The sequence below is a fragment of the Neomonachus schauinslandi genome, chromosome 9, assembly GCF_002201575.2.
Source record: "Neomonachus schauinslandi chromosome 9, ASM220157v2, whole genome shotgun sequence".
NCBI classification, from domain to species: Eukaryota; Metazoa; Chordata; class Mammalia; order Carnivora; family Phocidae; genus Neomonachus; species Neomonachus schauinslandi.
In genome coordinates, this window is record NC_058411.1 from 71282296 (window position 1) to 71309639 (window position 27344).

The window sequence follows — 27344 nt, forward strand, 5'->3', positions numbered from 1 at the left end:
CGTTAGTGCAGTGTTGTGTGGCTCTGGTACTAGATGAAGTCCCAAGATACTGTGGAAAAACAAGAGAGCCTTCCTACTCCCTGGTTACCACTTCATTAAGCTATATCATAATCTAGACAGTTTACAGATGTTTAGTTAAGTATAAGCTTAAGAAACTGCATAAGTTAATCAGTTTGTGATTATATTCCTTTTATTCATTGCATTTTAGTCTTTTAAGCTTTGCTTTTATTATTAACCTAGGATTTTTGCAGCAAATGTATATGCTCTCTAATACATGAAACCCACACTTCATCAATGTCCGTTGATTACCAAGAGACTCATCTGTATTTTAGGTGAAGATAAACATTTACCATGCTTAGGAAAGATAACTAAAAAAATAAACAATATTTATTCAGATTTTTTTCATTTTTTTGGAGTTCTAGTCGGACTTGCTAAGCAAGAAGGTTCTGGGAGAAGGACTTGCAAAGAGAAAACTGAAGGACAGAAGAGTGCTGTGGGAGTCTGTGTTGCAAGAAAAAATGGGAAAAGGGATTAAGCTCCTGGATTTTAAATAGTGTTACCAAGGATTTCTTCCCACCCAAAGAAAATGGAGTTAAAACTCTGTCTAAATGCTGAACAGACATCCCTTTTCTTAATCTTTTGCTTTCATACTCTGAGTACTGTTATTTGAATTTTGGAGATGCTTGACAAAATGATTCCTGGATAGGTAGAGATTGACCTTTTTTATTAAAAAAAAAAAAAAAAAAGACCTAGTATGAATTAGTATTATTTCTTTTCAGTTCTTATTATTATGAAAAATGAAATTTAGATTATATTTAGATAATATTTTAGATTAGAATTTTAGATTAAAAGGCATAATTTTACAGGAATTTTGATTTTAAGCTATTTGGGCATTGCTGGTTGGGAACTGAATTAAAATTTAAGAAATTATGTGCAGTTCTTTTTGCCATCTTTTATGAATCATAGGGTTCTTTATTTTGGTCCTCAACAAGAGTAGCTTAGAAGAGGGCCTTCCAACATTTTTTTTTTTTTTAAAGATTTTATTTATTTATTTGACAGAGCGAGAGATAGCGAGAGCAGGAACACAAGCAGGGGGAGTGGGAGAGGGAGAAGCAGGCTTCCCGCCGAACAGGGAGCTCGATGTGGGACTCAATCCCAGGACCCTGGGATCATGACCTGAGCCGAAGGCAGATGCTTAACTACTGAGCCACCCAGGCGCCCGGGCCTTCCAACATTTTGATTATCGTTCTTGGCTCAATAAGGAGTAGAACTTTGCTCCATCGAATTTTCTTCTCTGTGTTTTCCTGGTTTGCTTTCCTTGACTTTTCTTTTTTCCATGTCTTCTACACAGATTGGCGAGGAAATGAGCCAGAACAGTTTCATAAAGCAGTATCTGGAAAAGCAGCAGGAGCTACTTAGGCAGCGTCTGGAACGTGAAGCCCGAGAAGCTGCAGAACTTGAAGGTAAGCCCACACTGTCACAAGGAGTTTTTCATTCTTACTCCTGTCACTGAGTAGATAGGCCTGTTTAACTAGGCAATTTCAGGAATAAGGCTGAAACTGCTACTTACTTGCTTTGGTAGTTAAGCCAAGTGAGTTGTTTGTTTACCTTTCGTCAGGGAAGAAAACAGGTAATTTAACTATCTGTTAGAAGAAGATTCCTGCCAACAGGAAGAATTATAAGTAAATTAAGCTACCTTTTAAATGGGGTAGATCTTAATCCCAGGGAGTTTTTCTCTATGTACTGTGCTCTTTTTAGTATATACTCTGTGTCCCGTGACTTTGCCTGATCTCCCTCACTCCTCTACATATTCCCACATGCTTAGCCCTTCACTCCCTCCCTGCCCCGACCCAATCTGTACTTTGCAGAAGCTTCAGCTGAGTCGGAGGACGAGATGATCCATCCTGAGGGAGTGGCTTCCCTGCTGCCTCCTGACTTTCAGAGCAGCCTGGAGAGACCAGAGCTGGAGCTCAGCAGACATTCGCCCAGTACGTATCTCCCTCCCCACTGCGCTGTTTTGTCAATCCTGCGTAGTTGGTGGGGGGGAGGTAGTTAGGCCTCCTTTCATGCTAAGCCTCCATTAGAGTCCCAGGGAAATTCTGTGACATTGATACTTCACATCTGTTTATCATGGGAATTATGTCCTTTTGGAAGTCTGCTTTCCCCTCTATGTCGTGTTAACTCCTCAGAGTGTTTTTCTAAGGCAGTATGATGTTTCTTCTCTTCTGTATCTCTTTAACCTCCTCTATCTCTGGATTGAGCAGTAGTCACAACTCTTTGTCATTCCTTCACCAGTTGTATAGATTATCTATTGCACATCCAGTCATTCCCCGCCCCCAAATGGGTGTCTGCTGTAGTTTATTAATTCATTCAACAAATTTTTGTTAAGTGCCTGCTGTATGCCAGGCACATGCTAGGCACCAGGAATATAGTAGAAAAAAGACAAGTCTCTCCTTTAGTGAAATGTATAACCTAGTGAGGAGATGGACATTAATTAAATTATTATATAATTAGCTACCATTGTGGTGTGTGCTCTGAGAGGCAGTGCAGAACATCATGTGAGCATATTACAAGGAGCTCTAACTCCCTGTGTGGAGCTGGTTCAGGCAAGATTGGTTTTTTCACATAAAAATTAAGCACCCACTTTTGTATAGTATTTCAAGCAAAAGTCTATAAATGCAGCCTTTGTCTTCTAAACTACGTAAGATGGTATACTTTTAGGAGAAAATGTATATAAGACATGTGGATAGTAAGTAGATATGTTAAACCAATGTGTACATTAAAAGTATTTTAAATCATTATTAATGTTAGTGGTCATAGGGAAAGTGATCACTCCATATTTAATATTTTTAGAACGTGTGGAAGTTACTAGCTCTTCTGATTAATATAGAATTCCTTTTTTTTTTTTAATTTAATTTAATTTATTTATTTGAGAGAGAGACAACAAGCATGAGCGAGGGGAGGAGCAGAGGGAGAGGAAGAAGCAGACTCCCTACCGTGCAGGGAGCCCGGCATGGGGCTCGATCCTGGGACTCCAGGATCATGACCTGAGCTGAAGGCAGACGCTTAACTGACTGAGCCACCCAGGCACCCCTAGAATTCCTTTCTGAACATAGATTTTTAGAAGATACTTAATGGTAGAAGAAAAATAAGTTATTTTAGAGATCTCTTTTCTCCTCAAAAATAAGTTATTTTAGAGATCTCTTTTCTCCTCAAATACAAAAGTAGCAGAGCCTCAATTGATCCATTTTGCTCTTAGCACTCTTTTCCCTGATTGTAAAGCCAGGAGGAAGGGGAAGACTCTTCTAAATTAGTGTTTCTCCTCAAGTAAAAGTCAAGAGAATATTTATTGAATTTCTGCTATATACATATCTTCATGCTAGAGTATATGGGGAGTTAGCACTTTGTAAAATCTTTTCAGAAGAGAGAAGATAATTGCACATAAAGCCAACAACAGAAGATGGTGTGTTTTAAAGTGACATAAATAGTGCAAACAGACCATAAAAATATAGAATAAAAGTTCTGTGGGGACTAGAGTGATTAGAGAGAGCTTCGTGAAGAAGGTGTAGGATTTGAGCTGAGCCCTAGAAATAAGTAGGATTTGAATTGGTCCAGAGGAGATAGGAGAGTATTTTTAGGAAGGAACAAAAGCATAAAGATAGGGATGAATGTGATATTTTTAAAGGATAGGTAATAAACGAATCTAGCCAGAGTAAAGTATTCTTTCATATTCAAGAGTAGTCAGAGGAACAATTAAAAAGGTACATTGGGATAATATTGCAAAGGGCTTTGAGTATCAAGCCAATGAATATGAGTTTTTTTAGGGGGGAAAAATAGTAGGGGGGAAGCCATTGAAAATTCTTGGTAGGAACATGATTTGATGAGGAACTCTCTTTAAAAAAAGAGAGTCTCTCTCAGTTCTAAATGTAATTTGAAATGAAAAAACTGGATCCTGAAATAGAAATAAGGTTTCAAAAGCAAATAAAGATTTAGAATAAAGGTAACCAGTCTCTTCAGTCCTTTTTGTCATCAGCTGGACTCTCCCTGTGGCGGTAATTGATGAAGGGGGGACAAAAACAGGTTGAAGAAGAGGAAAGATAGAGGCGAAAAATAAAATAGAAGAGATGAATGTAGTAAATTGTAGAGTAGCTAACAATTGCTATTTGTGCTCTTCAGTGTACTCTCTGCCATAAACTTTCTTACCTCTGATCTTGGCTAGAATATGAATCTCATAGATGTGGTACAAAATTTGGTCAGGGTCCTAAATGGAGTGGTAGTAGGAGTTCTAGCGGTGTTTAGTTGGATCAGTGGTAATGCCTGGAGTTTACCCAGAAAATTCGATTCTTTCAAAATGTGCAATGTTAGTCTGCCATAGGCCAGTAAACTATTGGGAAGCCAACTTACTTGGATGTTTTGGGGGTTTTCTCTAATTAAGATTTTCATTAAAGGAAGGTTTTTAGTAACAGTTTGCTAATCAGTAGTGGCACCTGAGGATATTTTTTTTGGTATTAAACTGTTTTTAAGAATATGGCTTCCTGGGCCCTACCCCAAGAGTCTCAGGGAATGTGAGTCCTGGGACTGTACATTTTTTTAAAGTCCCCTAGTAGTTAGTTAATCAACTCAATTTGTGAGTGACTACCCGAAAGAATAGTTTTTCAGTATTGTAATTAATCAGAGTCTTTGGCTTATATTCCAGCAACCTCCTGTTTATGTGCTGTAGACAAGACCCCAAATAGGAAGAATTGGTTTATAACATCCTTCATGGTTCTCCTTCTTGACTTCTCTCTCTACCACTTTCTTAGATTTTTCTTACGTGTTGGGAGACAGTATTCATCCTCCCTAGTCAGAAGTCTAGACTTGCCTCTAGACCATGATTGGTTGTACAAAAATTCTTTTTTTTTTTTTTTTTTTAAAGATTTTATTTATTTATTTGACAGAGAGATAGAGAGAAAACACAAGTAGGCAGAGGGAGAGGGAGAAGCAGGCTCCCCGCAGAGCAGGGAGCCCGATGCGGGACTCGATCCCAGGACGCTGGGATCATGACCTGAGCCGAAGGCAGCCGCTTAACCGACTGAGCCACCCAGGCGCCCGGTTGTACAAAAATTCTTATTACTATTAATTATTTCAGAAAGAGTCCAGTCTAGAAAAACATTTAAAAATGGCTATCAGTATACAGATTCTTTAACAAAGGTATAGCTCCAGAGGATTTTAACCAGCCTTTTTCTTATAGGGCATATAGTCCTCATTCCTTTTTCTCTTATTAAATCTGGAAGCTGAGATTCTAGAGAAATGCTAGATAAGTTACTCAGCTAACATGAGTCAGATTTAGGTTTGGTGTCATTGCCAGGTCTCCATTCTCTTAATTCCTGCTTCTTATTCATATTCAGGGATTTGTTTTCTAGAATGAAGACACTACTTTCTATATGGCCCTTATAAACATTCTTCACTTCTCTACTGTCTAGCAACCTGAAGCCTTCTGACTTTGGAATCTTAGAAATCTTAGACTCTTAGAATCTTAACCCTCGCTTTTCTTTTTTTTTTTTTTTTTTTTAAGATTTTATTTATTTATATATGAGAGAGAGCACGAGAGAGGGGAGGGTCAGAGGGAGAAGCAGACTCCCCGCTGAGCAGGGAGCCACGTGTGGGACTCAATCCCAGAACTCCAGGATTGTGACCTGAGCCGAAGGTAGTTGCTTAACCAACTGAGCCACCCAGGCGCTCCTACTCTTGCTTTTCAACGCCTGAAATATATTTCTTCACTTGCATTGGCTCCACCCTTTGCTAAAGGTGCTCAGTTTCTACACATCACATATTATTATTATTATTATTTTTTAAGATTTTATTTATTTATTTGAGAGAGAATGAGAGAGAGCGAGTACATGAGAGGGGGGAGGGTCAGAGGGAGAAGCAGACTCCCCGCTGAGCAGGGAGCCCGATGCGGGACTCGATCCAGGGACTCCAGGATCATGACCTGAGCCGAAGGCAGTCGCCCAACCAGCTGAGCCACCCAGGCGCCCACTACACATCGCATATTATTAACATCTGTTTTAAGACATTTAATGTGGCCATGTTCCCATAATAGAAGATGTCACCTTTCCCAGAAGCTTGTCTGCATCACATCAGTTCCTTACAGGGATCTAGAAAGTGATTCTTCATTTCTTCTTGTCTTTTCTTCTTTATATTTTGTGTTGCTTAGAAGTTCCTGTTTTATGTCTGAAGGTCCCCTCCAGTTATCATTTTTTTTGCAAAACATTCATGACCAAAACTTTCTGAATAGCCCATATCTCTTTGATGACTTAAGTGCTTCCAGAGAAGTAATCATCTAGAATCCTATCACTGCAATTTTACAGCATCAAAACAATTATGATCCAACAGAATAGCATTCACCTTTCAGTAGGTGGAGAAAGAGGCTATTTGCTTGTACATACCTAATTTTAAAATCACAATTCTAGAACTGTTTGACTTAACACATTTATCTCTGACCGACTTCATAAAACATGTCTTTTTCCCACCGCTTAAAATCACATTTATTTATTCAGAGCGTATAGGTGCTTATGGAGAGCTTGTTATTCACCACAAAGCATCTTTAGTATGGCTTTAAATATGTGCATATAACTCCTGTTTTTAAATTAAAAAGAAAACAAAGAGAATGTTTCTTAGAACTTGCAGTGATAGGTAGGGATGCCTGGGTGGCTAATTGGGTTAAGCATCTGCCTTCTTAAGCATCTGCCTTCGGCTGAGGTCATGATCCCAGGGTCCTGAGATGGTGCCCCACATTGGGCTCCCTGCTCAGCAGGGAGCCTGCTTCTCCGTCTCCCTCTGTGTACTACTCCCCCTGCTTCTGAGTGCATGTGCGCATGGATGCGCAAGCGCTCTCTCTGTCAAATAAATAAATAAACGAACTTGTAATGATAAAAGCCAGTACTTGGGATGACTAGCCTATGAATTTTAGCTGTTCATAGGATTTGAAGAGTATATATTTTTTTCCAGACAATAGGATTTTTTTATCCTTTTAAAGATATTTATTTTGATGGGGAGGGTATGTGCTCTGGTAAGCGCTGTGAATTGTGCAAGACTGTTGAATCTCAGATCTGTACCTCTGAAACAAATAATGCAATATATGTTAAGAAAAAAAAAAAAGAAGAAGAAGGTAGCAGGAGGAGAAGAATGAAGCGGGGGAAATCGGAGGGGTAGACGAACCATGAGAGACGATGGACTCTGAAAAACAAACTGAGGGTTCTAGAGGGAGGGGGGTGGGAGGATGGGTTAGCCTGGTGGTGGGTATTGAGGAGGGCACATTCTGCATGGAGCACTGGGTGTTATGCACAAACAATGAATCATGGAACACTTCATCTAAAACTAATGATGTAATGTATGGGGATTAACATAAGAATAAAAAAAAATCAAAAAAAATATTTATTTTGTTATTACAAAAAGTAGTATGTATTTATTAAAGAAAATTTCAAAAACTAGGGAAAAAAACCAAGTTTTTAAATCATCCATAGTCTCACAAAATAAAAAAAAACCTCAGTTGAGACTTGGCTGTATAATTTTCCTCATCTTTTCTTTGTCTATGTAAAGCTTAAAATATCTACAATATTCAGATCGTTCTTGTCCCTCTAACCTAGTTAACCTCTTTTTTTTTTTTTTAAGATTTTATTTATTTATTTGACAGAGACACAGCAAGAGAGGGAACACAAGCAGGGGGAGTGGGAGAGGAAGAAGCAGGCTCCCCGCAGAGCAGGGAGCCCAATGTGGGACTCGATCCCAGGACCCTGGGATCATGACCTGAGCCGAAGGCAGTCACTTAACCGACTGAGCCACCCAGGCGCCCATCTTTTTTTTTTTTTTTTTTTTTTTAAAGAGAGAGTACACAAGGGGACAGGGAGGCGCAGAGGGAGAGGGAGAGAGAGAATCTTAAGCAGGCTCCACACCCATTGTAGGAGCCCAACGAGGGACTCAGTCTCACATTCCTGAGATCATGATCTGAGCTGAAATCAAGAATCCAGTGCTTAACCAACTGAGCCACCCAGGCACCCCTTCTTTTTTATTTTTATTTATTTTTTAATTCTTAAGCATCTGGATGATTTTAAGACATTTTTTTAAAAATTTTTATAAAAATGTCCAACATGGGGTTTGAACTCCCAACCCTAAGATCTAGAGTCACATGTTCTACCAACTGAGGCAGCCAGGCACCCCCCGAGACATTTTTTTTAGAGCAGTTTTAGGTTCATAGAATTGAGAGGAAGGTACAGAGATTTCCTGTATGCCTTCTATTCCCACACATACATAGCCTCTCCCATTATCAGCATTCCCCCATCATTGTGGTACCGTTTTTAAAATTGAAGAACCTACATTGACAAGTCATAATTACCCAAGATCCATAGTTTACCTTAGCGTTCACTCTTGAGTTGTACATTTTATGGGTTTGGACAGATGTATAATATGTACCCATCATTCCAATATCATACAGAGTATTTTCAGTGTTGTAAAAATCCTCTCTGCTCTGCCTGTTTGCCCCTCCCCCCAGCCTCTACCTTTTTTTTTCTTTTTTGTTAAACTACAAAAATTGCTTATTTTAAATTTGTAGAGGAGTTTTATCTAAAATTAATGGAAAACAATTTTCTTTCAGTTTTACTCATTTTGTAAAAAACCTATTCCAGGTTATTTAATTATGAAGTTATTATTGATACTACAATCACCACATTATTTATTAATTTCTTACAGATTATTCCTCAGTGTTTGGTAGAGAATCTGGCCTGTTACTATATATCCTAACCATAGATCCTGTACACACACCCATAATGCAAGTCTTTATTCAATAACCCAGATATGAAATGGTATATATTCAGAGATCCAGTGAGTAAAGTGATCATGGAGTAAAGTTTTACAAAATATGTGCAGTCTTTTAGTTCATTTTATATTTCTTTTTTTAGTTACAGAAGCAAAGACTAATTCATTTTAGATTGTTGGGATATAGAAATAAGACTTTGGGTTAGAGCTTACACCATCTGTTTTATTTGTGCCAGTTTAGTGTAGGACATGGTTTTGTGGATCATTTGAGCCTTTTGTACTATATTAAAATTGAGCCCAATCTAACTGAGTTAAGTCTCTGGAATATACTCATCTTGAGGCTGTTTTCTAAACTGACTCTCATCAATACTTGCATTGCTGTTTTGTGTAATTTTTTTTTTTTTAAGATTTTATTTATTTATTTGACAGAGACACAGCGAGAGAGGGAACACAAGCAGGGGGAGTGGGAGAGGGAGAAGCAGGCCTCCCGCCGAGCAGGGAGCCCGATGCGGGGCTCGATCCCAGGACCCTGGGATCATGACCTGAGCTGAAGGCAGACGCTTAACAACTGAGCCACCCAGGCTCCCCTATTTTGTGTAATATTTTAATGCTGGTAGGAAACTTAGAAATCTTTCAGTCCATCGCTGCCTTTTTCTTGGTCAAGACATTTAGACCCAAATTGGTTGGTGTTTTTTGTTTTTGTTTTTTTTAGAGAGTGAGTGAGAGCACTTGCAGGAGAGTGGGGAGGGGCAGAGGAAGGAGAGAGAGAATCTCACGCAGGCTCCACGCTCAGTGCAGAGCCCAATGCGGTGCTCAATCTCACGACCCTGAGATCATGACCTGAGCCAAAATCGAGTCGGACGCTTAACCGACTGAGCCACCAAGGTGCCCCAAGACCAGATTGTTTAAGTGGTTTATGCATAGTTGCCTTCCTTCATGGAATGTGAATGAAATTTTTTTTTCCAGTTTTACATGGAGTTATTATTTGAAACGACCTAGTTTGGTTGTTTTCAAGCTTTCTTAAACTTATTTTTCCTTTCAAAAAGAAATCTTACCTTGAGCTCTTTATATAAAAACATAATTGAGGGGGCCCATTTCTGAAGCCCTGTCCAGTGGCTTGAAGTAATTTCTAGGAACTTTAGGGCCTAAAAATAATTCATTTAAGTACTATTTCATGAGATTGTCATTTCACAAACTGGTTTGTTAATCATCATATTTTGTTCAAAACTACTAGTGGTAGCAGTAGGCAATCCAGAAAAATGGTAACAAAACATTTTATAGAAATAGGAGGCACTTTGTACATCCCTGCAAAACAGTTTGAAGCCCCTGGTAGTTATGAAGCACCAGGTGGTAATTTTATAGTTATTTGAGTTATTCATAATATGTGAATTGGCTTTGAGATATTGAAAATATTCCAGACATGCACGGCAGGCATTATTAATAAGACCCCTAGAACTTTATTTATTTATTCATTTTTAAGATTTATTTCTTTATTCTTGAGAGAGAGCAAGCGAGCGAGCACATGGGAGCAGGGGGAGGGGCAGAGGGAGAGAAAATCCTCAAGCAGACTCCCCACTGAGTGCAGATCCCAACGCAGGGTTCTGTCCCAGGACCCTGAGATCGTGACCTGAGCCAAAGCCAGGAGTCAGACGCTTAACCAACTGAGCCACCCAGGCACCCCCCCCCGCTTTAGAACTTTATATAATTTTCTGCATAGAAGTTAAAGAAATTAATATAGATATGTATTGACCAGCTAATATGCTGTGATTGAATTTTAGAAAGCATCCTTGAATGAATGTTTATGCCATGAATCTGACTTGATTTTCTTTCATTTGATAGGAAAAAGCTCTATTTCTGAAGAGAAAGGTGAATCTGATGATGATAAACCAAGGAAAGGAGAAAGACGATCATCCAGGGTCAGACAGGTAACTCAAACATCTCTTAAAGCATTTATCACTTCTTTGGATACTGCTTTGGATATCTCCTCCTTCTCTTCCTCCTAAGACTTTTTCAGAGTTTGTGTCTCTTTAGATTTCTGTAGTCCTCTTCTTTTTCCTCTTTTTCATCTTTATCTCATTTATGGGAGTTTAGGGGGTGGTTTTTGTTTGTTTTCCTTTTTTTTTTTTTTTTTTTTCAAAAGCACTCATTAGCATTTAATGAAACTCCCTCCATGTGGCTTCAAGCTACCAGGACACAGCACCGCCCAACCCCCTTCATCTTCTCATCAACTCTTTTACTGAAAAATTTGGCCTTCACGATGACAGGCTGTTTGGGGAGCTTTCCCTTTCCTGAAACTTTGTAGTAGCCTGAGTGCACCACGTCAGGAATAGGAGCAGCTCCGGTCTTGTTTCTGGCAGCATTTACCCGTGCCTGCTCACTGACTAAGGTCCGCAGTTTGTCAAGGTTGACAGATGGGCAGAAGCTCTGGTTCCTCAAGTGCTCATGCCTCATACTAACGTTTCCAAAGTAACCTGGGTGATATTTCTCGAAGTTGACCCTGTGATGATGCGTGTCTCCAGCATTACCCTGGCCTCCTCTGGCTTCCAGTGCTTGCTGATGCGGCTGTGGCTCATGTGGCCCAAAGTTTCCGGGTCTTCCTTCCTGGATGGCATGTGGGCAGCCCAGATGAAAGAGCTGGTTTTTTGTTTTCTAATTAGGTCTGCTCAGATTTCTAAGCAAATATAAATTAAAACTTAATTATGAAAGTTAACTTAAAGGCTGGTCTGTATTCCTAAAGTACATTATTAAAAAAGATACAGTTATTCAATTAGAACTTTAAAGCCATGTGATACAGTGTTAAGTGAGCCAGAGCACAAAAGTTTATCTGTGTTATGATTATGACTATGGAAAAGAAATGATGAGGAAAAAGTTAAATATACCAAAATGAGAAAAATAATTACATTAAGTGATGATAGGTCAGTTCCCCCACCCCCTTGCCACTTTCTAGATGTTCAGTTTGTATTTATTTTTAAAGCTTGAAACTAAAAAATGAACTAGTAGCGGTTTCATTAATGTATTCCACTTGTAGTCTCTTTTGATCCCCTTAAGAGCTTGATAGACCATGCTTGTTTACTGCCACACTTGTGTGTGTGGATGCAAGCTTGTATCATTGAGTTTCTCTTTCTTATGTGTATCTCCTGAGATACTTTTTTCTCCTCTGTTGATAGTGAGCAAATATACTTGGATCCACTGTATATCTTTTCTTTCAGGCAAGAGCAGCTAAACTCTCTGAGTGTAGCCAGGTGGCTGAGGAGGAAGAGGATCAAGAAACACCTTCCAGAAATCTGAGGGTCAGAGCAGATCGAAATTTGAAAACGGAGGAGGAAGAAGAAGAGGAGGAAGAAGAGGAAGAAGAGGAGGAAGAGGAAGAGGAAGATGAAGGACAAAAATCTAGGGATGCACCAGTCATGAAACAACTTGAGGAAGCAGAAGAGGGGGAAGAGATGCCCAGAGCAAAACCAGAGGAGGTGATAGATGAGAGACCCCAAACCATAAGATCCCAGGAACAGGAGGGGTTAGAGAGAGGGGGAAGAGTCACAAGGTCCCAGGAAGAAGCCAGAAGAAGTCTTATGGCCAGACATCAGCAGGAGAAAGAAATGAAAACAGTTTCTTCCCTTGAGGAAGAAGAAAAGGAAATAAAATCTTCACAAGGCTTGGAGGAAAAATCGAAGTCCCCTTCCCCTCCTCGACTGATTGAAGATCTGGAGAAGGCCCCTCTTGTGCTACAACCAGAGCAAAATGCCAGTGAGGAGGAAACTCCCCCACCTTTACTTACCAAGGAAGCATCTTCACCGCCTAATGCACAGCTCCAGGGTGAAGAAGAAATAGAGCCCATGGAAGGCCCAGCTCCCCCTGTCCTCACTCAGCTATCTCCTGCTAATACAGATGCTGAGGCCAGGGAGCTATTAATATCTCAGCATACTGTCCAGTTGGTGGGAGGCCTGTCTCCTTTGTCAAGTCCTGCAAACACCAAAGCAGAATCTCTAGCAGAGAAAGTGCCAGAGGAGAGTGTCCTGCCCCTAGTTCAGAAAAACACACTAACTGAATGCTCACCCCAGAAGGGTCTTGAAACTGAGTCAGAAAAATCTGCTCAACCACTCCCTCTTAAAATCGAGGAATTAGCACCGGCCAAAGGGATCACTGAGGAATCTCTGAAACAGCTGTCTTTGGAACAGAAGGAAGGTAGAAGGGCTTCTCATACCCTTCTCCCAAGCCACAGATTAAAACAGTCAGCTGACTCCTCCTCAAGCCGGTCGTCCTCTTCATCCTCCAGTTCTAGATCAAGATCTCGCTCTCCTGACAGCTCAGGCTCTCAGTCTCACTCATCTCCAAAATCCAAGCAGAGAGATGTATCTCGGGCACGTACTCACACCAACCCTCGTGGTAGATCCGAGATGGGCTCCCGATCCACATCAGAGTCCAGGTCACGTTCCCGTTCCCGTTCCCGTTCTCGTTCAGCTTCAAGCAACAGCAGAAAAGTAAGTGTGGGAGAATCCTGGGTGCGTTGTTTTGTTTGTATTCCAGTGTTTTTCAACCCCAGGAGAACTATTATAATTTCTGGCAGGAATGGGAAAAGCTTCCTTTACTCCCCAGGTCAGTGATTATTTTCCTATCATTTCTGAGTCTAATTTTTAATTCATTAATCCCTAAATAGAGTCCTTTTTCATTTTTTTGAGTCCCTTTGATTCCAAAGTTGAATCATTTACCCATTTTCAGCAGTCTATAAACTTGAAGATACGGACATGCCTTTTTACATGTGTATCTTAGTATCCTAGCACCTACTTGGGACTTAATAAATAATTTGCTGAATACTCTAGGAAGTCAAGGAGATCACGAACTCAAAGAGGAATAAACATAGGGAGAGAAGGGTCCAAAGTATTAAACTGAGTCCGCGGAAGTTGGAAAACTCAGTGATGTATTGAATATATACCATATAAAATAATTTGCCTTATGTGCTTCATTTCTTCAGTCTCTGAGCCCTGGAGTCTCCAGGGACAGCAGCACCAGCTACACTGAAACCAAAGATCCCTCTTCTGGTCAGGAGGTTGCTACTCCACCAGTGCCACAACTGCAGGTCCTTGAGCCAAAGGAGAGGACTTCCACCTCATCCTCTGTCCGAGTGAGGCATTTGAGCCAACCTGAGCCAGCTGAAAAGCATGTGACCCAGAGGTTACAACCTGAGCGGGTAGGCTATTATGCCCCCTTCCTAGAAGGAGATGGAGGATTAGGCATGATTTTCCCTTTTGTCTTAGCTAGTCTGGATAAGGTTCAGTAGAAATCTAGATGGTTGGGGATACCTGTAAGATTCCACTCCGTTCCAGCTCCCTGGTTCATGAAAGCTCTATAGGAGGCTAGGCATCAGGTTTCTCATCTCCAGGGCTCCCAGGGTCACTTGCACAGAATGTCTCCTTTTTTTCTGCCCCAAAGGAAGCCTTTTCTCAGTTCTCTCAAAAAAGAATTCTAATAAAATGATTGTTGGCATAGAAATTCTTTAAGCAGCATTCCATTCCACTTTCTAAATGAAAATAAAGATCTATAGGGCTAAGTGTGGAGCTGCCACTGCCTTTTATTACCAGCTCCAGGTTTAAAGAAGAGGAACCAAACAGATTTAAGTACGTTGCTATGGGTGTTTTGCTATGTTTGTCCTGACAGGGGAGCCCAAAGAAGTGTGAAGCTGAAGAGGCAGAGCCACCAGCTGCCACACAGCCCCAAACCTCAGAGACCCTGACCGCTCACCTACCAGAATCAGAAAGGATTCATCACACTGTGTAAGTAATCTGTCTCAACTGGGGTATAACAAGGGACTGGGAGTGTGGAATAGTTCTTTGCTCCCTGGGGTTCTTTGACTAAGCAGTCCTAGTTTCCTTTTAAAACGTAAAGGCAGAGCTTTATCTGGATAAAGGCTAGGCCTCAGTTATGTTGAGAGCTGCCACCGGAATTCTTAAGGTACTCTGAAAAGTGGTGGTTAGAGCATAAGGAAACCCATATCTGAGATCATCTGACCAAAATAGTTCTTTTAAGGAGCAGGTAGCAGAGGCTTTGGTTTCCAAACTCAAGGCAGTGTAAGGGAGTTGACTCAGGTCATCTTAACTCAGTGTTTAACTCACGTTTACCAGCTACATCCGAGCCTGGAAACACAGTTTAATAAAGGGGATATCAAGAGTCTACCAAGAAAGTCAAAGGAGGGTGTTGTTTTTGAGTTTCTGTTGTTTTCCTTAGTTATTAGCTGTCTTTTTATTAAGCACAATCTATCTTAGTTCTTACCGGATGCAGTATAGCAAAATATGAAGCATATATCAATCAGAAGTTTGTTTTTGGGCCCCTAAGACCCTTGGATTGATTTTTACCATTTACTTAATTAATGTCAGTTTTTATTCCTTATATTTAGTTCTAGAAAAATACAGGTAAGAACAGGTATATCATTCGTTCATTATTCTGCACTAGGTACTATATGTTAAAAAGCCATTGAACCCAAATTCCTGGCTTTAGAGTCCCATGGAAAATGAAAAGCAAAACATTGTGGAAATAAGATTGCTTAGCTTTTAGATATCAAGAATCCTATACTGCTTTTACTGCTTTAGTGAACATCCAGTGTAGACAGTTGGCCTAAAGTTGTTCTATGTTGGTTTTTATGTCATTTTTAACACTCATACTATCAGTATGATTTTGCCCCTTTATGCAAAAGTCTAATTTACACACTTCTGAGAGCTTCAGACTATCTTACCTCTGATTTTGGAGGGTGGTGGGCAGGTGACATGATTTATTACCTCATTTCCTTACAATTTTAATACTAGTTTTGTACTCCTTAGTATCTATATAGCTTTTGTCTTGGGATATACCCTTGCTACTGTCTTTTCTAATGGTCTTGCCTCTGCTGCCATCTTGTGGCCATTACTTTTTTGGTTTGAAAGTCAAAAGTTCACTCTACTTCCTTTGAAAAGTTTTGTTTTTCCCTTTTGGGGTGGGTACATTATCCTTTGGAGAGGGTTTTTCTTCTAGGACCATAAAGTGAAAACCCAGCGGATTCTGGAAGGTGTTCAGGATTCCCCAGCTACACCATCGATGAGGAAATGGGGTGACACCTTCCCTTCCATATCCATGAACCAGAGATAATACCTGCCCTCCCCTACCCCATCCCATGGGGGTACAGCATGTCCTTTGTATAATGGCAGCTTTAAAGTAGGTGTTGACAGCCTGCTAGTAATTGGGCCTGAGGAACTGCCTCCTATACCCCTGTGAAGCAAGTAATTTTCTGAAAAGGTTTTGCTTTGCCCTAAAACTTCAGTTGGTCTGTGAGATCCTGGCAACAAAATGGCACTTGATGCTATTTTGAAACATCTTTATTTCTGGACTTTAGCATGCAAGTCCAGGGCAAATGAAGCTTGGAGTCCTGTACAGAGTTTTTGTCCCCATGTAAAGGTGCCCTTGATCTTCCATTTTATGACTGAGGTAATCTAGTCACATCGATTCCAACAAGGTGACAGGCAAGTGGCACCTTGGGCAAATACTGAGACTGTCCATTGTTGTGTAGGCAAGCTTCAGTGAAGCAGCCTATAGGTGAGAAATGCAATCTGAGCTCAGGAGTAGCTCACACACATCCCCTTTACCCATTTTCCCTCTGCCTGTCTTCCAGATGGTCTATTCAGCAGCCTAATAAAAAGACATGCCCAAGGGCTTAAACTCATAGGCTATTCTGGCATTGGATTTGGTAAATGAATCTTTGAGAGGTTTAACTACATTTCTGGAAGCCTTACTGCATCTGATTCACAACAGTCCTAGTCTTTCACCACTCTAGAGTCCTAGTTTTCAGCCTGGTGACCTCTGGAGCCCCTGGCCAATTTTAAAAGTGGGATCAGCAGTGCTAAATGGAAAAGACTATTTGTGGCTTAACCTTGGTTTTCCTGTCTCAACAAAAGACAGAGTTAGGGCCTGTTGATTCAGTAAAGTGTTTAAAAAAAAAAAAAAAAAAGACTTCAAGGACCTGTCAGCACCTGGAAGAGATTGCCTAACTTTTTCTGTGCTTTGTTAAATCCATTCTGATTCTGATTGTGCCCTGAGGAATTCTTAATTTATGAGGTAAGGTATCTTGTCATTGCTTGGAGCAGGAATTTGTGAGCCCTCAGTCCTATTTCAATTGAGCCATGTTCCAAAATCCAATCTTCTGCCTACTATGGATATAACAAAAGTGTCTTCATACAGCAGAAAATAATGCTACTGTTTTTACATTAAAAAAAAAATAGGGGGGAAAAAAAGAACTTTTGTGTGAGCAACTGTATTATCCAGCAGTAGTTAATTCAAACCTGAATTTTTCTAAATACAACTTCGCTGAGTACACAACCCTTGCAGGCAATAGCAGCTTTGGGCTTTTGGCTTATTATGTTTATTTGTCCTTTTGTCTGAGTACGAGGAAGAAAATAGTCCTTTAAGCCAGTATGACAATGTAATGGTTACTCTCCAGGGAATCTACAGTACCAATATGCCAAATAATGCATAATTTTTAAAAGTAGAATCTACGAACATACCCCCAAAATCATATCATCCTTGGTTATCTTGAAACCAAGATTGAAACCGGTATTCTATATTTAAGTCTCACTGCTTGAGAATAGTCACATCCCACTATTTCATATCAGGTCCTCAGCTCCTCATGAATTTTCTACAGTAACTAAAATTCAAACAAACACGCCTGTAGAAATTTCCTTTTCTGTTAGTTTCTCTGAATCTTATTTAGATATGAATTATAATGTGATGTTGTTAGTCTCCAAGTAGTTCTGTCCTTTCCTTCTGGGCTGCAAATGCTTTGTGTGCTGTTCAATTATGGATAGAGCTCTCCTACCCCCAAACCCCCATGCAATTTCACAGATTTTTCAAAGATATCAGAAATATTTGTGCAAGAACTTAAATGTGGGAAGGGAGATGTCTAGATGCCTTTTGTTTAAAAAGGCCTACAAAGAAAAGCTGCATGGGCCTCTGACAAGTAGCTAACAAGGCTTTGGGACCGGTCCTGCAAATAGATTTGAATCCCTTGTGGGGGCAGTTTCAAGGATTCCTCATTTTCTTATGAAAATAAAGTCTTAGGAATCTTGGATCCCACAGAATTGTTTGTGGGGAAATAGATGGCACGAACTCACTGTGTCTTAAGAAGGCCAAGGATAACGTCGTAAAATTCTTATTCTTGAAAAAATGAGAAAGAATTTCCAGTGAAAGAAAAATTCTTCCTCCAAGGAAGCTACTTCTGGAGAGGCATATTGGCAGCTGAAACTATTTTAGGACAATTGATGGATAGGGAACATTTATTTGAGGATGTTGGAAGGTAACATTCTTTGTGAGGTAACATTCTCTGTGGGAGTTCCATCTAAAATAATGTTTAAGAAGAAAACTTTGGGGTGCTTTCTGGCTCAGTTGGTAGAGCATGCGACTCTTGATCTCGGGGTCATGAGTTCAAACCCCACATTGGCATAGAGCTTACTTGAAGAAGAAGAAGAAGAAGAAGAAGAAAAACATTTAGTTCAGCAAGCAATTATTAAAGTGTCCACTTGGTATATACACAATGACAGCCTAATTCAGAAATATTTACTGAGCATTTCTTTGTGTTAGGCCCTGGGCTAGGGATTAAGGAATGTAGTCCCTGACCTTGAGGAATCCTGCAAGGTGGAGGTGAGGGGCAAGTCAACCAGTAGTTATTATACAGAGTGATGAGGTTCTTGCTGAAAACCTGTCAAACCAACTACCGAATGCCTTCGCATCAGAGAAAGTGCAGTCTACTCTTTGAGAAAACTCAGGAAAAGCTCCATAGGTGGTATCAAATGAGATAATGGCCTATTAAATGTACATGATTTTATGCATATACTTACCTTGACTTGTCCAAGCCAGACTCTTAAGGGCAAAGCCTTACCACACTGTCCATGAGATAGGTATCGTTGTGATCCCCACTTTACAGATAAAGTAAGAGATACACAGGATCAGAGACTCGCCCAGTGTCACAGAACTTGTATGGGAGCACGGTCGGGCCGTGATTGGGCCCTAGCCAGTTTGACTGTAGAGCTCTCAGTCTTACTGAACAGATAGGGACCACTAAGTGAAAGGGAACTTTTAGAGTAATGTGTAAACATGACCACTTTAACATGTAGTTGGCATGTATCAGATTTTAAGCAGTGGGGAGGAAAATTTATTCCTGGCTGAAAGCTCTAGAATTACAAGTGAGATAATACCAAGCTTTTGATTAAATACCTTACTGTTAAACCTCTGCTGCCACTAGGATGCAGAAGGATCACCTTTGCAGTCAACAAAGGAGTCGTTTTTGAGCATCTCCTGAGTGCTTTTTTTGAACGATTAGAGTCAGCTTCTTATTTCACATTTAGTCTCGTGAAGATGCCCATGATTAATTTCCGTTTAGTTCCCAAACATTTCCGGCCCAGCAGAACCCCGCCGCCCCGTGTAACAGCTCTCTCACTTCGGCTTCTTATCTAACTTTGGAGCTCCCACCTTGGAGCCCTTGCTCTAAGAAGTGGCCTTCATGCTTCAGCTACCCAAGGTCCCCTTGCCCTGTTTATCCTTTTCCTTTCTGACTCCAGTGGACCCCGGGGCAGGGTGACCTTATTAAAGACTCTGTGAAACAAAGTTGTCTGTCATCTCTTCAGAGACACCTCTCCCCTTCTCTACTGGTAATTCCGAAAGGAACTCTCTCCTATCCTCTCCTCCCGCCATCCCTGGGGAGAGGACAGGTTGGAGTAATAACACGTGGTCATTGCTTGGGGTGAGCAGCCAGCTAGCTACTGTAGTGATTGGATAGTGCCTGTTCTCATCCCCCCTCCCCGCAGGAACAGCTGACTGGCTTCTAGGATAGAGGGAGGTGGGCAAATAAAAAATTGCTCATGACCCTCCATTCTGTGTCTCTTTCACCTTTGGCTTTGTTGTTTTCCTCCTTTAATCATTTTTCACTCCCGAGCTCTGCTGTTTCCCTTCCCTCTTTTCTCTGGAATCTTCTAAGAAAGCAGCTGTAACTTTGTATGTCCTCTCCACCCAGCCCCCTCCCCCTGGGAAGACAAGGAGAGCGCACCCTTTCCCTCTGGGGTTAGGCCTTGGTAGCTGTTGTAACCTGAGAAAAGAAGGAAAAAGGCCAGGCCTATTGAGCCAGCAGTGAGCTCCCTGTGGCCCGCCAGAGGATAAGAACCTTGCTCACTCAGCGCCCTCCCTCTTCTCTTTCCCCTCCCCTGCTGCAGCAGGGCCCTCCCCCATCCGCACACACGGGCTGCTGGGTAAGTGGCAAGATGGCTCCCCTGCATGTCTCCGGCTGATCGCCGCCGCTCCGCCAATACAATAGAGCCAGCCACTACCAGCAGCCTGGCCCTCTTCCTCCTCCTTCTCCAGAGAGACCAATCCAGCCGAACTCGGGGTTTGCCGTGAGGACTTAACGCTTATCTCTTAAAGCCAGATCTATTTTAGCTTCCCCTCACCACCACCACCACCACCACCTCCCCTTCCATTTACCATTTTTTGGATCCCCAGTTGCTGCATCTCGATTTTCTCTCTCTGGATCGGGTGGCTGGGGAGGAGGTGGTGGGCTCTTGGGACAAGGAAGGTGTTGTGGGTTTTTTTTTTAATTTTTTAGGATTTTTTTTGTTTGGTTTTTGTTATTTCTTCCATTCCAGAAAGGGATAAACAGCACTTCCAGGGGGAGAAAAAAAATCATGTTATCAGAAAGCAAAGAAGGGTGAGAGCTTCACATTTCCATGTATCCCTTTTCCCCACCGCTCTAGCCTACCTCCTCTTCCTTCTGTTCCCCATGGCTTTCATTCCGTCTTTTCGTTTTGGTTTGTTTTCAGTCATTCTGCTTTCCCCCTTTGTCCTTCCTGCCTGATTTCTAATTGGCCCAACTTGCCCTCTCCGTGTGGGAAATAGGTATTTTTTGGATAAGTCTTTTCTTTAGGTTTAGGCAGTTGAATCGCGTGTTTCTGTGGGGGCCGGTTAGCTGGGGGCACAGTTCCGATTTTCCCCTCCCCCTTCCCGTGCATCCCTCCCTGCCTGCTCTGGGGAGCCTGTTCTGACCTCTGAGTGTCAGTCAGCCTGTGGGGAATGCTGAATTTTCTGGTGGTGGTTATCAGTGTAGGGAGGCTTGGTTTCCCCTCTCCTGGGTCTTAGGCCCCTGATCATCTTAATCTGATTTTTTTTCCCCCAGTGTTTGGGTGGGAGTGGGAGTGGGATTAAGAGATAGAAGTTAGGGATGAAGACAGAAAAAGGAGATGGGAAGATTATCTGAAGTGAATCTCTGGGACTCGTTGCCTGAAATGGGAGCTAACTTGTGTGATTCAGAGTGGGGGTGGAGGGGATTCAGGGTGTGGGGGAGGGTGTGTCCTGACTGGGAGGCCTGCTCTCTTTATCTCTTGGAAGTTGGAATGAGGGAGTGGGAGAAACTGGGTGAAAGCCGAATGTAAGAACAATTCCTACACCTCTGAGCAGGTAAAAGTGGCCTGATTCTTCTCTGAGCTTTCAGACTCCAGCATTTGTCATTTTTCCTTTTGGATGAGAGGGTCCTTATTGAAGTTTGAACCCTCACCAGCCCTACTTTCCCTGCAACCACCCCCCCTCCCAATTTCTCCATTCCTGTTGTTTCCACATCCTGTGGGGTCGGTAGGCCTTATTAAGCAGTTGATTATAAACACAAGGTTGGGATGATTTGCCACAGCCATTCTGTCTTGTCTTAAGCAATCAGGCTTCCCTTAATTTCTCATGCAATTTTGTTAAAGATGCCTATGGCCAGGGGATAGGGAGGCCACATGGTTGTGGGCAAATCACACTTTTGAGGGACTGTGTTCAGAGGAGTATGTTTCTCCTTTCCATGTAAGAGTACTCTGGTGAATTACCTAAAAACAGTTGGGAGTTCTGACCCCACACGTTACAGCTTTATCCCATCTGGGCAGTGGGTGGATGTGGTTGCTACGATCTGTGCTCTTTTCCCAAGGAAAACAGTTTCCCAGTTTTCCTGTGGGGGCAAGGTCTCTAGTCTCATCTGAAAAGCAGCCCTCCCAACCCCACCCAAGTGATGAGGCATGGGGGTTTCCTGACCCAAAACCTAATGTCTTGCTCTCTCTTCCCCTTGATTCTTTCCTGCCCTTCCCTCCCTACCTCTCCCCATACTGTCAGTGAGGAGAAGGAGGAAGTGACCATGGACACAAGTGAAAACAGACCTGAAAATGAGGTTCCAGAACCCCCCATGCCTATTGCAGACCAAGTCAGCAATGATGACCGCCCAGAGGGCAGTGCTGAAGATGAGGAGAAGAAAGAGGTAAATTTCCAAGCCACCTGTTGGGGTGGGTGGGCAGGAGTGGGCCTAGGGGAAAGAGTAGACCACTTTGGTGATCCCTCTTACACAGTGGGATAGCTTAAAGAAGGGGGTAGGCCAACTTGGATAAGGATAGGGCCAAGGGAGAATTCGCTGGTTTAGCAAGGGAGACCCTTTGTTATGGGGACAGGGCTCATTCATTCCTCTTTCTTTGTTGGGGAAGTGCAGTCCAGACTCTTGGAAGTTTGTAACTAAAGGAAAAGTCAGTTAATGGCCCTTTATCCAAGACCCAGGCCCAGCTTTCCCTGTGGTAACTGTTCGCTTTCCCTCCTTTTTAAAAGCCTGTGGGAGGGAGCTCAGCGCCATCTAGTGGGCTTTGGTGGTCTCAGCCGAAGAGCCGTGCTGAGGAATTTTTGTTCCTCCTCTGCCCTCTAGTGGTCATATTGCAGAGATGTAGCTACTTAAGAAGCCAGCACTTGGGGTAATCCCAAAGGCCCCTTCTCCATATATCTCTGACTCCTCTACTTTCTTCTCTGGCATATATGTTATCTTGTATCCTGCACCCAATTCAGGGGGCTCCCCCCATCAGAGCCAGCGAAGTCTTCTTGGCTCTTAAAGTAATAAAGAAAGAATTAGCTGGGTTTGGGACTGGGGTAACAGGATGGGAGGGACTGTCGTGTGTGTAGCCTTTCTTTGGTGTGTGTTGCGGGGGTGGGGGCCGGTGAAAGTGATTTGATGTGCAGAATATTATTTATTACAAGGTCCTTCTTCCCCGTAAAACTTTGTCCAAGTACCTCATGTACGGTAATCCGCCCGTAAAATAAAACCCTGCCCAACTGGCCAATCGCTGATGCCGCCTCTTCCTCTGGACCCACCCGCTGCTACTGAGCTGCCCAATCAGAGCCGAGTCTGCTATCCAGGTGTCTTGGCCAGAGGGGGGCATGTATATGGGATCCTGTGATGGGCCCCCTTTTGCCTCCCTGCCTTGCTTACATCAGGGGGCCAAGAAGAGCACTGTTCTGGAGAGACTTGTATTGAGAAAGCAAAAAGCATTTGGAAAGGGGTGGACTTGCATCATCTCCCTATTTGGGACACCCCAAGAAGAGCTTGTGTCAGTGCTGGGGCGCCTGCCCACATGCCCTTACCCTTTTGAGGACTGTGGGTTGCCTTGTTTGCTACAGACTGTTGGGATCCCCATCTAGGGCACCAAGACCTCCTAAAGAGTCAATGTTTGTGATCACAGTGCCGTGCTGTAAAATACCGAGTGGAGGCTCTCGGCTTAAGCTGTAACGACTAGGAGCCCTGCAGAGAAGTCTAGGGTTTGAGCCCAGGGATTTAATGCTGATGACAGCCAGCCATGTATCACCACTTGCTCATCAGATGGACTTTTCCTTTGGTCCCTGTTGTCCATGGTGAAGGGCAGCATGTTGGTTGCTCCAACTTCTCCTCCATCCCTGGAGGCAGGGGCTCATCCATCCACCTGACTGGAACCACTGTCTCAGCTGGAGTCCCTGAGGAGATGCCACACACAACTCTCAGAAGAAAAGTATTCTGACCTTGCTGCTGAATGTGTGCCAGGTCCTGGGGCTATCCAACTACTACCCCCAGGCTGCCTTCATCAGAGGCTCCATGATCCCACTCGGTGAGAGGACCCCTTCCCCATTTACAGGCAGAGGAGAAAGGGACTCGAGTCATCACCTGGATTCCAAGTATTGGGTGGTGGTATTGCTGGATCTTGCCACTGGTGGACATAGGGTCCTGCCTGCCTCTCACGATAAAAGGCCAGGACCATTCCTGCTACTCAGAGGCCATCTCATCAGGGACTGCAAGATGATGCCCCTACAGGGCTGGGACTGATGTCTCTGCCCCTTTTCCCCCCGTACCCCTCGCTGAGCCTGGCCACCGCCAGTGAACTGTCTTGACATCATGGAAACTGGGCAGCGTCCCCCCACACGTTTTCCTCCCGCCCCCCCTGCGCCCCTGGGAGGACTCTGGCAGTGCCGTGCTGACCACCACGCCGTGCGCCCACCTTTTTTGCCAACCCAACCCCCCACCAATTGCACAGCGCCTAGCAGGGAGGGCTCATTCTGATTGGACCGGCGGTTGACTAGATACAGTACACAGTGAGGTGCGATTGGCTGAACTGAAGATCCCAGGTGTGAGATGGTACCTGGAACATTTGTCATATTCCTAGTTATTTTCTTCTTTATTTTCTTCTTCTTTTTATTTAATCTTTTATTTTGATTATTTTCTCTTTCTTTATTTTTCTGATTTCTTTATTGGATTTATTTATTTATTTGGTTCATGTTTTTCCTGTTTTAATTAAGACCTTTTTTTTTCTTTCTTTTCTTTCTTTCTTTTTTTTTTTTTTTTTCCTCACTAACTTACCCATCAAGAGCGGCCTGGCTAGGGGTCAGGCTGGCCCTTAACGGAGACCAAGGAGACTTGGTTAGACGACACAAACGGGGCTGGGGGGTGGACGGGGAAAGGGGATTTCATCAAGAGGGTCCTGCCCTACCCTTTAGAAGGGTGGTAGGTCTTAGTTTTTCCAGAAATAAGCATTGAAATCTAAACACACTCTAATCCCCTTTTCTCTCTCTTTCTCTTTTTGCTCTGTCCATAGTCTTTCTCCCACTGAGTGTTCGGGGCAGAAACTTGCTCGATGGCAGGTTTGGGAGTTTCTGGTCCTTGGCAGAGCCCCCTAAGCTTAGCTTAAGTCCTGTTGGAGAGGAAACAGTAAGGCTCTGCTAGAGCTCTATATAATGGGTTGGAAAGCTGGAGGCTCCCTGGGGACAATCTGCCCCTCAAAAAAAAAAAGCCAAAAAACCTTCCTTTACCAAACGCACCTTGAAAGTCTTTCTGCTGGCCCTTGGGTCAGGAGCCTCCTCTCTGGTGGGTCTAGTGCTGCCCTGTAGGGGTGTGGACAGCCTTAACAGTCGGCTGTCCGAGTGACTCAAAGCCACAGTCAGTGGATGTCAGGCTAGACATGGAGAAAAGGAGGAGGCTTACCTTGTTGCAGTGATCATCCCAAAGTTAGTTTTCCTTGTTTCCTTGTGTTCTCTGAGAGTTTGCAAGGAGACCTAGGAGGACCAGATGACCCAGTTCTGGGCATATCTTGTTGGGTTTGGCGTCCTCTCAACCCGTAGAGACAGTGGAAGAGGGCAAGACCCATGCCTTTAAAGGGCTGGGAGGCTCCTGAATTCCTCTTCCAGCTTATTTCTGGTTAAGCTAATACACAGGTGTGGTATGGACTAGATGACTTTTCCCTGCTGTGATGTTTGATTTTATTTTTTTCTCTAACTTGCATTGATTCTGCTTCGTTTTTGCCGTTTGCCGCTTCTGTTTTGGTCTCTGTCTGTCTCTGTGTTTCTCTCTCTCTGTGTCTTTGGAACCTATGCTAAGACTGCCCCATCTAACCTCCTTCCCCCCTCTCTGTGGGGTGTGTCTCTTTCTCTTTTTTTTTTTTCCCCTTTTCTTCTCTATACAGAGCTCGCTGCCCAAATCATTCAAGAGGAAGATCTCCGTTGTCTGTAAGTCTAGCCCCAAATCCCTGATAAAGGCCAGGAGTACCATAAAAATCAGTTCATAAAGAAATAGGTTCCCATTCTCTCTCAGTGGCATTCTTAGGTCACCCCTTCCCACCCCACTCCCTCCACCCAGCAAATCTACATCTTCTTGGCATATGTAGGGTTCTATTTTGAAATTCAAAACTTCAGATAATCACTGTCATTTTTCCTAGGTCACATTTTTTTTCTTAACTAATGACACTGAGGTGTGTCTCTCACCATTTCCTATCTAGCCCTACATGCATTTCCTCTTTCAAATATCTGAACCCTCAGAACCAGCAGTGGGTTTGAGGGACTTTTCTATAATGTTTAGTAGTTTATCCTTTATTCATTTTTAACATTTTCCCAATGAGGAACTCTAAATTGACAAAAGTGTAATAGATCTTTATAACTTAATATGAAGTCATAGTGTGAAAATGAACCTAAAGCATGATCAGATCATGTCACAATCTTAAACTAACTTTTAGATATAAGTATCACATAGTCTTGTTTTTCTGCATTCCTATGTCCTTCTCAGTCTGTCTTCCCCAGTACTTTAGTTAGTTCTGCCACTAAAAGTTTAAACTGCTCACCACCCTAGTTACCCATTCCTAGTTGCCTTCAGAGATAAGTAGTTTTTATTGGTCAGAAAGTGGCTCCAGTCCTTCTATTATTCACTCTGAGGCATGGTTTCCCCAGCCCCCAAATATAATTTCCTTAAGTTAACCTTTTACTGAAATTCCAGTCGAAGGCTATCTGTAGGTGTTAGTGGTGTGAACCAGCAGAGGACCTAAGACCATCTAACTAGTTGTTCGGTCCTATTTCTTGGGGACAGCAGCTACCAAGGGGTTGCCAGCTGGAAACAGTGACACAGAGGGGGGCCAGCCTGGTCGGAAGCGGCGTTGGGGAGCCAGCACAGCCACCACGCAGAAGAAACCCTCCATCAGTATCACCACCGAGTCACTCAAGGTGAGGTGGGAGGAGCCGGGGAGGGGAGGATGAGACACGTTGAGGTGGGAGTAGACACGGGCCCAGTGTAACGGGGTGGGGGGTATCTGTGTCCCAGAGCCTCATCCCCGACATCAAACCCCTGGCGGGGCAGGAGGCTATTGTGGATCTTCATGCTGACGACTCCCGAATCTCTGAGGATGAGACAGAGCGTAATGGTGACGATGGAACCCATGACAAGGGGCTGAAGATATGCCGGACTGTCACCCAGGTAAGGCTCTTGCACCCCAGCGTCAGGGGAGCGGGCAGTGGACTCCAAGCAGGCAACCACAGTAGAGTCCTGGAAGGGAAAGCTGCCATCTATGCAGAGGGTTGCGCTGATTGCCCTTTTAGGGGTCAACAGACTACCACATCCAACCTGTTGTCCATAATAAAGAAAATTTTATTAGAACACAGCTACACCAATTCATTTACTCTTACATCTGGCTGCCTAAGTGCTGTAACGTCAGCGTGGAATAGTTGCAACAGAGATTGTGTGACTCACAAGGCCTAAAAATATTTCTCATCTTGCCCTATACAGAAAAAATTTGCCCACTCCTGCCTTTGTTTTCCTCATGGCAGAACTGAAGCATTAATAATCCCGGGATCCAGTGGAGGAGAATGAAATCTTTCCCCTAGTGGAAGGAACATGCTAGGTTTCAGGAAACAGGAGACGGAGAAGAATGTGCCAGTTTGGTGTTTAAGAATTGCTCCATTATCTTAAAAAAAGGGGGGGGGGG

General features: G+C 42.9%; 1 protein-coding gene across 4 annotated transcripts in view; it reads left to right on the plus strand.

Annotated features, from left to right (window-relative positions):
- The window catches only part of ACIN1 (apoptotic chromatin condensation inducer 1), a 33873-nt gene that overhangs the window by 2535 nt on the left and 3994 nt on the right, over window positions 1–27344 (plus strand). Inside the window, exons 3-12 of one of the 4 annotated variants that reach the window (XM_021695673.2) lie at window positions 1352–1463; window positions 1869–1988; window positions 10633–10718; window positions 12003–13271; window positions 13763–13978; window positions 14446–14561; window positions 21934–22075; window positions 25560–25602; window positions 26453–26586; window positions 26684–26836. In XM_021695673.2, the coding sequence (XP_021551348.1) occupies window positions 1352–1463; window positions 1869–1988; window positions 10633–10718; window positions 12003–13271; window positions 13763–13978; window positions 14446–14561; window positions 21934–22075; window positions 25560–25602; window positions 26453–26586; window positions 26684–26836 (2391 nt within the window). Of the gene's footprint in view, window positions 1–1351; window positions 1464–1868; window positions 1989–10632; window positions 10719–12002; window positions 13272–13762; window positions 13979–14445; window positions 14562–20060; window positions 20504–21933; window positions 22076–25559; window positions 25603–26452; window positions 26587–26683; window positions 26837–27344 lie in introns of those variants that run through there. The other 3 variants (XM_021695672.2, XM_021695674.2, XM_044918312.1) reach the window with 3 other exon arrangements.